Here is a 10,260-nt window from a genome sequence, read left to right on the forward strand (position 1 = left end):
CTAACAGAGCACTTCACTCTCAGACTGCAGGCTTACTTGCTGTTCCTATAGTTTCCAAAAGCGGAATGGGAGGCAGAGCTTTCAGTTATCAGGCTCCTCTCTTGTGGAACCAACTTCCAGTTTCTGTTTGTGAGGCTGACACATTGTCTACTTTAAGATTGGGCTTAAAGTCTTTCATTTTTGATAAATCCTATAGTTAGGGTTGGCTTGAGTTTCCTGAGCTATCCCTTAGTTTTGCTACGATAGGCTTAGACTGCTGGAGAATAAACTGACACACATTTCTTCACTCTGCTGCCGTCTTAACTTGCTCTACCCTACCTGTTTGTATTTGTAATTATTACTATCTTTAACATGTTTTTTTGTCTTTCTTCCAATGGGGGTACACCTGGACCTGTCATTCTGCGTTCATTTGTTTCTCCTTCCTGTCCTCTCAAAGCCAGCCGTCGAAGCAGATGGCCGCTTGTCCTGATCCCGGTTCTGCTGGTGGTTTCTTCCTGTTAAAGGGAGTTTTTCCTTTCCACCGTCTCCTTTGTGCTTGCTCAGAATGGAAGACTTTGATGAAGTGAAGATTCAATGTTTCTGCTGGCTTCCTTAGATAAAGAACTTTTACTAATTGGCCTTTTTTATGTATGTGAATGTTTTTGTACAGTTGAGCATGGACTTTGGTGTTTTGAAGCAGTTTGACATGACCGTCGACAAGGGAGAGTGCGGGCTCTGGAGGAGAGGGCATGGCACCAACATTACTGGGGTTTTTTTCCACTTTGGAGTAAGCTGATGGGGGAGAAGCAGTTTTGTGTGGTGTTTCCTCAGACTGATGAAGCCTTCTGGATGGAGGGCAAAATGTCTCAGCACAAAAAAGAAACCGTCCAGATGACCTGACTGAAAATTGTTGTTTTTTGTATAGTGCTTTGAGACAGCTTCTGTTGTGACTTGGCGCTATGTAAACTGAATTGAAACTGAATCTATTTTTTTGTTGTTTGTTTATTAATACAAACAACCTAATATCAGTGATAAAACTGTCAGGTGTGTGTTAGGTAGAACATAGGCAGGAGAAAAAAAAGGACAGGAAAGGCTATTTTCACAGTCCCATTTAAGGAATGGACTACTTTTGAGATTAAACACAACTGAGTTCGACGCAGATGCTGTGTTATTTAATGTAACATGAGCAGAGTCTTGTCAGACGAATTGTTTCAATGCAATGTAAAAGAAAATGTGAAGAGCGTCTCCTGGAGAGCTGTATAAAAACAATCAGATATCAAAGTTCATGCTCAATAAGCCGGGTAAAAAAAATCTAACAAAGTTAAATCAGGTCCTCTAGATGGTTTCTTTTTATTGAAATGTTTCGTCTTTCATCCAAAAGACTTCTGATGACGTTTTACTTTCATCAGAGAACATAACTTTGGACCACTCAGCAGTAGTCCCAGGCAAGATGCTTCTGACGCTGTCTCTTGTTCAAGAGTGGCTTGACACAAGGAATGTGACAGCTGAAACCCTTGTCTTGCATATGTCTGTGCGTGGTGGTTCTTGAAGCACTTTGTGGAACCCCCCCAAAAAAAAACAAAAAAAAAAAACACACACAGCTGTGGCTGAGTGGTTAGAGCAGTCGTCCTTCAATGCAAGAGTTGGGGGTTCGAATCCACCAGCAGTCACATGCCGAAGTGGCTCTGGGTAGGACACTGAACCCCTCATTGCCTCCGATGTGTGTCCCATCAATGTATGAATGTGATCTAAAGCACTGATTAGTCTCTTTATAATTATTTGTTCAATTAGCTTTGTAGAGATCTAGTAGAGTGCTGTATGAATGGGTAAATGAGGACTCAGGTTGTAATGTAAAGTGCTTTGAGTTTCTCGATAAGATAGAAAGGTGCTATATAAGTACAGTCCATTTACACACACACACACATTTTGGAATGGGTTTTGTCTCACAATCCTCTCCAGGGTACAGTTATCCCTATTGTTTGGACACTTTTTTCTACTACATTGTCTTTTGGACAACTGTCAAATCAGCAGTCTTCTCCATGATTGTGTAGCCTACAGAACTAGACTGAGAGACTATTTAAAGACCTTTGCAAGTGTTTTGAGTTAATTAGCTGATTAGAGTGTGGCACCAGGTGTCTTCAATATTGAAACTTTTAATATTTTTTTTCTTTTCTGAGATACTGAATTTGGGGTTTTCGTTAGTTGTTATAATCATCAACATTAAAAGAAATAAACATTTGAAATATATCAGTCTGTGTGTAATGAATGAATATAATATACAAGTTTCACTTTTTGAATGAAATTACTGAAATAAATTAACTTTTTCATGATATTCTAATTTTATGACCAGAACCTGTATATGCACTCCTCTTATTCTGGTCCTAACTCTAGTTACTGGTTGGCAGCTACATGTCTCATTCATGTTATGAGTTCTGTTTGGAGGAAAAATGTTGCCTGCTGTGACTGAAAATCAACACGTTAAAGATGAAGACTAAAAAAAACTTTCAATGAGCTGAAAAATGTTGAAATAAACAATTCTTCATTGTTCACACTGAAGTAATGTGTAACCTTTTTCACGATATTCTAATTTTATGACCAGCACCTGTATATGTCTAATCTTATTCAGGAGAGGGAGGTTATGACTTCTGGTTTTTGTAACTTTTATACTTAACAAAATATTTAAAATATTAAGTTTTCCCTTATAAAATGTATTGAGAGCTATTTAATTGTTTCAAAACATTTTCAAATCTAGTTCAGCACAATTCTGCATCAATCCTGCTGTGAATGCATATTCTGGCACTTCTAACACAAATTCTGCTACTGCTAATTCCACGAAGGGTTTATCTACTAATGCTTCTAGTCTTTTGCTAGTTTTGGCTTTTAGCTAGCATTTTGCTCCCTTTGCCTAACATTTAGCTAATTTTAGCTAGTGTTTTGTTTCTTTTAGCTAGCTCTTTGCTATTTTTAACTTCCATTCTACCTTTTTCTTGCTACCACTCTACTAATTTTAGGTTTTAACATCTTTTCTGTTTCTTTTAGTATCTGTTCTCTTTGTTTAAACTTGAACAACAGTTTCAGTTTATTCAGCAAATATTAGCACTCAGAATTCAAAGTGCATTCTTCAGAAAATACACTTCCTCTAATCTAAAACCCAAAAAACATTACCAAATGCAAATTTGTCAATAAAACAAATAAGCCTGTGTAGACCTATAAAAATTAAAAAGTCTATGTAATAAAATAGACATTTTTTGCACGTAACAAACTCACTTCAGTGGTACTTTACCTCATGGTCAACATGAAGAAATATCTTCAGTATTTTTTCAACAACAAAAAGAAGATAAAATCCTCCAAATATCCCCATTGCATTAGCTACATAGTTATCTTGTTTAGGATCAAATCCCAGAGCCTGTGGATAAACAGGAGTAGGTTAGTAGAATATAAAATCACTCTTTTTCCTGGCTTAACAATTTCAGTCTTCTACAAAAAAAATTTAAGCATTTTCCAAAGTCTGTATTTTTGATATGATAAAAAGTTACACTGCATTAACACAAAACTTCACTTTCCTCTGGTATGAGCTGAAGTGCAGCGTTGGAGAAGAGTGTCCCAATGGCCAGGCCGATGAAGTAGGTCAGCACTTTGGGGAAATATGGCTTCTTGGTGAGCGGGATCAACAGGAGACCGAGCAGAGATGCCAGGTTGATTACTGTGACAGCCAAAAAGCCATAACCCCACACTGTCAGGATAGAAAAGATCAATAAACAAATACTAAAATTAACAATTTGAGGCAAAAGCTTTTCCATTGAATTTTCTTTAGCCTATTTAATGTATTGAATACATACAAGAATTAAAGCCTTTAAATGGGAGACATTGGAATTCGTTCTAAACAAAAACAAAATGCAGAAGCTTTTCTTTGTAGATAAAAAACGAGTCACAGCAGAAGTTTTTACTGGAGGACTGTTCACCATGGTTACGTGAGGCTTCACCTCTCTGAGCTGAAACTCTGAGGCTTTGCTTGGGTTCAGGCTGCATTAAAATTCCCCAACACTAAACCCACTCAAACAGGCCAACAAGAAGCTGGAAACAGTCAGCACACATCACTCCTGCCCAAAAAGCTCAAATCACAGCGACAAAGCCTTTTGTACCCAGCTTTCAAACAGCAGCTGAGTAATTATTAAAGATATAGGTAAAAAAATAAAAAATTCTGCAAATACTTTTTTACTTGAAACTGCACATTGCTGAAAGTATGTGTTATGGATGAAGCCCATCTTCTACCATATCAAATTTTAGCTCAATATCTGTAAAACTGTTGGTTTATTTTGGTCTTCAAAGCAGGCATAGAGCCTGTTAAGAGCATCAGACAGTGATGGATTCCTGGGGCACTGTGCACCCCTGCTTTAATAATCTGTGGTGCACTTAATGCCCTTCCACATGCTTGTGAGGAGAAATGTCCTTGGATCTTCTGTGCGTATGTGGCTTTGGATTTCTTAATCCCAGCAGCCAACTGTTTCCTTGCCCTCCCCAGTTCCTGTGAGTCGCCAGACCTGAAGACAGTATCCCTGGCTTTCAGCAAAGTATGGACCTCTGTGTTCAGCCAGGGTTTCTGGTTCGGATAGCACTTCACAGTCCTGGTGGTGGTGACATCAACACACTTGCTGATGTATCCGAGGACAGCAGATGTGTATTCCTCCAGATCCAGTTCTCCCTCATTTACAGCGGCCTCCCTGAAGACCTGCCAGTCAGTGTGTGCAAAACAGTCCTGCAGTATAGAGTCGCTGTTGTTGGGCCACATGGTGATGGTTTTCAGTGCGAGTCTGGAACGTCTCAGCAGGGAGAGGTAGACAGGGGCCAAAAAGATGGAGATGTGGTCAGAGAGGCCAAGGTGGGGCCAGCGTGCAGCTTTATATGCATCTCATATGTTAGTATAAACCCGGTCTAGTGTAAGGCTATTCAACAAAAGTGCTCGGGGGACCACTGTTTCTGAAAGCCAGCAGCTCAGGGGCCAGACATCCAGCAATTAAAATCATTATGTAAATAAACCAAGTTTTACAATGATCTGTTACCTTTTAAATTTGTTTGTTTTATTGCATTGAATAATAAATGCAATAAACAGAACCCAAACCTCAAACTCAGAACACCCCCCCACACACAAACATTTATGACTAGCATAGAAGTCCAACAACAGAACACTGCTCGAGTTCAGATCACAGAGGCCCCTCCAGGTCACACTGTAATCTTCCACATGGTCGTTGAAGTCCCCCAGCAGAATAAAGGAGCCCTCAGCTGGTGTACCTTCCAGCACCCCTGCCAAGGACTCAAAGAAGGCTTGAACTGCCATTCGGCACGTAGGCACAAACAACAGCCAGAGCCCATCCCCACCCCACCCGAAGGCGAAGGGAAGCCACCCTCTCATCTACCGGGGTAAACTCCAACACATAGGCACCAAGTTTGGGGGCTATAGACCCACACCAGCTTGATGCCTCTCACCATAGGCAACTCCAGAGTAGAATAAGGTCCAGCCCCTCTCAAGGAGATCGGTTCCAGAGCTCATGTTGTGTGTTGAGGTGAGCTCAACTGTATCTAGTTGGTACTTCTCAACCTCACGCACAAGCTTAGGCTCCTTCCCTGCCAGAGAGGTCATGTTCCATGTCCCAAGAGCCAGCTTTGGTAAGCCAAGGTCAGAGTGCCAAGGTCCCTGCTTTCGGCCACTGCCAATGACATCATGCACCCAACTTTTATGGCCCTTCCTGCAGGTGGTGGGTCCACAGAAAGGCAAACCCATGCTGCGCCTTTGGGCTGAGCTCGACCGGGCCCCATGGGTAGTGACCCGATCACCAGGCGCTCACCAATGAGCCCCTTCTACAGGCCTGGGTCCAGGGTGGGGCCCCAGTAACCCACATCCGGGCAAGGGACACTGAGTTCTTTGTTTTTTCCTGTACATATAAGTCTTCTGATTTGCTCTTTGTCTGGCCTGTCACCTAGGACCAATCTGCCTTGGGAGACCCTACCAGTGGCAATTATAATTGCCCCCAACAGCATACCTCCTGGGATCAAACAAACTCCTCCACCACAATAAGGTGGCGATGCAAGGAGGAGTTGTAAAAACATTTTAAACGTTACTGCAGTACTAATACACTGATAAATAAGATATTGAGGAGTTAATTTAACGGAAATCTCACATTATTGTCCCGACAGGTGAAAGGTGGGCAATAATGTTTTTGCCTATGTCTGTGTGTTAGTTTGTCTATCTTGTGAACCTCTGGACAAATTTGAACCAAACATTCAGGAGGTAATCAGTTGATGTGTGTCTGAAACTGGTTAACTTTAGGAGTCAACATAATTCATGCCAAGATGGCCGCATGCATTATAGCTGCAGTTTCTCAGGCCCCTGGTGGAAAATCCTTTTTTTTTTTTTGTTCTGAAATCGACTCTGAGCTTGACGCTGCTCACTTTAAGTGTGTGAATTACAGCCGAACTGAGCTTAGTACCATAAGAGAAGGTTTGGCTTCGAAAACAGCAGCGATGGACCACAGTCTAAAAGCTACACTCAAAAGATTGCAGTTCCTATGGACATCAGCAGGGGCGGATGTGGCTGAGTGGTTAGAGCAGTCGTCCTCCAATGCAAAAGTTGGGGATTCGAATCCACCAGCAGTCACATGTCGAAGTGTCTCAGGGCAAGACACTGAACCCCTCAATGCCTCCGATGTGTGTTCCATTGGTGTATGAATGTCATCTCAAAGCACTGATTAGTCTCTTTAGAATGATTTGTTCAATTAGCTTTGTAGAGATCTAGTAGAGTGCTGTATGAATGGGTAAATGAGGGCACAGATTGTAGTGTGAAGTGCTTTGAGTATATGGATAAGATGGAAAGGCGCTATATAGGTACAGTCCTTTTACCATTTATCAGCATCAGCGTGGAGGCAGCAGCGCTTTAAGGGAAAAAGAAAGTGCTGCACGTGGACAAAGTATAGAGGTTGAACGACTACATAATTTTTAAACTCGACATTAACATAATAAAACTCGAGTAGAACTCAAGTACTTGATGACATCATAGGATCTAAAGATACATAAATAAATAAATAAAACCGCAAAAAAGGTAATTATTTACAAAAAAAAGACCAACAAAACACTGGGAGCGTATATTATGCTCCTACCATTTATCATACTGCAAATAAGTCACAGGAAAAACTAAACTATTAGTTATTATTATTAAGCTACAAAAGTGAAAGAAACTTGCAGCACGTCAAAAATGAAACTAAAAACAGTGGGACTGTCGACCACCTCGCACCACCGCCCTCAGTGTTGCGCATTAGGTTTAGTTTTAGAGATTAATATGTTTATAGGTTTTTTAATAGGTTTAGAGATTAATATATTTATAGATTTTTTATAGGTTTAGAGATTAGTATGTTTATAGTTTTTTTTATTATTATAGGTTTAGAGATTAATATTTTTTGCTTTTTGTTTGTGAAACGATGTCAGAGGAAGCTGGTTCTGGTTCGGTCGATAGGACCTGGTGTTACACCATATTCTGTGACCTGCACCAGTGCATGCAACACCGCCTCCTACGGTCACAATATACGGTGGGCACAAAATATGGTGCAACACTGGTTTGCAAGAGCTCCAAACAGTCAGGCAGTTGATTCATTTTCTGTTTCCTTACGGTAGTTGGACCGGAAGGTTCATCTTTAGTGAAATATTTCCATACTATTGATGTATTTCTACCTGTTTGCCAAGACTGGGCCTGCTCTGCTCCATCTGTCTGCTTGAAGGAATCCATTTTGTAACCCGCGCCAGTGCGGATCACGTGACACGTGATGCAATGACGTAATGGTGATGTAATACTCGACGTGAAATTAAAAAACTCGATAGATGTTATAGGAATCGATGTGTAGATTACTCAAGTAGTCTGTTAAAGCCCTACCGAAGTATTAGAGAGACTGAAAGCTAATGCTAACAGACCACCAATTCCATCTCTGTTCCTGGCCTGATGATTGTAATCACGTAAACCTGAAAGACACTCTGCCAAGATTTATGAGCATGTCACCATACCAACACTGGGAAATAACACAGTAGACCAGGGCTATTCAGCTGGCAGCCCGTGGGCCACTTCTGGCCTGTGGGTGACTTCAGTCTGGCCCACCAATGAGTTCATTCACGAACACCATGTTCGAACATAAGGGTGTCCATAAGTACACTCGACACCAGGATGCCCTAGGTCGTAGATCGATGATTGACTTCTTAGTAGTACTATCTGATTTGTGGCTGCTTGTTTTGGACACTCGGGTGAAGAGAGGATCTGAGCTGTCAACTGATCACCACCTGGTAGTGAGTTGGATCAAATGGTGGGCGAAGATGCCGGACAGATCCTGTAGACCTAAACATGTAGTGAGGGTTTGCTGGGAACACCTGGCAGAAGAACCCATCAGAGAGATCTTCAACTTGCACCTCCAGGAAAGCTTTAACCACATCCCAGCTGAGGTTGGGGACATTGCATCTGAGTGGGCCATGTTCCACACCTCACTTGTTGAGGTAGCCGTCTTGAACTGTGGCCGCAAGGTTGTCGATGCTTCTTGTGGTGGCCATCCACAAACTCGGTGGTGGACACCCCGGGTTAGGGAGGCTGTTAAGCTGAAGAAGGATGGCTATCAGGCCTTGCTGATAAAGTGATGCTTTCCCCTCCTCAGTCACCTGATGGTTCGCCAGAATTTCCTTGGAGCTGACTGAGAGTCTCTATCCAAGGCCTCACCAAACTTCTCCCACATCTGAGCTTTTGCCTCAGCAACAGCCAAGGCCACAGACTGCTTGGTCCTCTGGTACTCCTCAGCTGCCTCTGGATTTCCACACTGTGTTCAGTGAAGGTGGGGTGCTATTGACCTCAACCAGTGATGTTATCGGGAGGTGGAATGAATACTTCTCAGACCTTCTCAATCTCACCAGTGCATCTTCCATGGAGGAAGATGAGTCTGACAACTTTGGGGCTGGTCCATCCATAACCGTGGCTGAGGTCGCCAAGGTAGTTAAAAAACTCAGAGGTGGCAGGGCTCCAGGAGTGGATGAGATTCACCCTGATTTTCTTAAGGCTCTGGATGATGTGGGGCTGTCTTGGATGAAACACCTTTGCAACATTGCGTGGACATATGGGGCAGTGCCGTTGGATTGGCAGACTGGGGTGGTGGTTCCCCTCTTCAAAACAGGGGACCGGAGGGTGTGTTCCAATTATAGGGGCATTGCTCTCCATAGCTCTAGTAAGGTCTATTCAGGGGTATTGGAGAAGCGAGTCTGATCGTTGGTCGAACCTCAGATCCAGAAGGAAGAATGTGGGTTTCATCCTGGCTGTGGAACACTGGATCAGCTCTTTACCCTCACTAGGGTCCTTGAGGGTTCATGGGAGTTTGTCCATCCAGTCTACATGTGTTTTGTGGACATGCAGAAGGCATTTCACTGTGTTCCTCAGGGTACACTGTGGGTGATGCTCCGTGAGTATGGGATTGAGGGCTGTTGTTACGGGCTGTTCAGTCCTTATACAAGTGGTGAGAGAGTTTGGTTCACATTGCTGGTAGTAAATCAGACCCCTTCAGGATTTGGAGTTGGACTCCGCCAGGGCTGCCCATTGTCACAGATTCTGCTCATCATTTTTATGGACAGAATTTCTCGGTACAGCCAGTGGGTGGAGGGTTTCTGGTTCAGTGGCCTCAGGTTCCATCTCTGCTCTTTGCAGATGATGTGGTCCTGTTGGCATCATCGTGCTGTGATCTTCAGCTCTCACTGGAGCGCTTCGCAGCCGAGTGTGAAGCGGCTGGGATGAGAATCAGCACCTCCAAATCTGAGGCCATGGTTCTCAACAGGAAACGGGTGGATTGCTCTCTTCAGGACGAGGGTGAGGTTCTGCCTGAAGTAGAGGAGTTCAAGTATCTCTGGGTTTTGTTCACGAGTGAGAGAAGTATGGAGCGTGAGATTGACAGATGGATTGGTGCAGTGTCTGCAGTATTGTGGACTCTGTACCTCCCTGGGCGCCTCGCTAGGGAGGTGCTTCGGGCATATCCGACTGGAAGGAGACCCCGGGGAAGACCCAGGACACACTGGAGAGACTTTGCCTTTCCATTGGCCTGGGAATGCCTTGGAATCCTCCCAGAAGAGCTGTAAGAGGTGGCTGTGGAAAGAGATGTCTGGGCCTCCCTGCTCATGCTGCTGCCCCCGTGACCCGACTTCAGAATAAGCGGAAGATAATGGATGGATGGATGGATGGATGGATGGATGGATGGATGGATGGATGGATGGATGGAT

At 43.2% G+C, this 10,260-nt stretch overlaps 1 protein-coding gene across 1 annotated transcript in view; it reads right to left on the reverse strand.

Moving 5' to 3' along the window:
* Positions 1–10,260, reverse strand: part of slc39a8 (solute carrier family 39 member 8) — a 36,955-nt gene that overhangs the window by 22,613 nt on the left and 4,082 nt on the right. Inside the window, exons 3-4 of the mRNA XM_037695287.1 lie at positions 3,534–3,712; positions 3,263–3,385 (exon numbers count right to left, since the gene is read on the reverse strand). Coding sequence (XP_037551215.1) covers positions 3,263–3,385; positions 3,534–3,712 — 302 coding nt within the window. The remainder of the gene's footprint in view (positions 1–3,262; positions 3,386–3,533; positions 3,713–10,260) is intronic.

The sequence above is a fragment of the Nematolebias whitei genome, chromosome 21 (assembly GCF_014905685.2).
Source record: "Nematolebias whitei isolate Nwh7 chromosome 21, NemWhi1, whole genome shotgun sequence".
Taxonomy (NCBI): domain Eukaryota; kingdom Metazoa; phylum Chordata; class Actinopteri; order Cyprinodontiformes; family Rivulidae; genus Nematolebias; species Nematolebias whitei.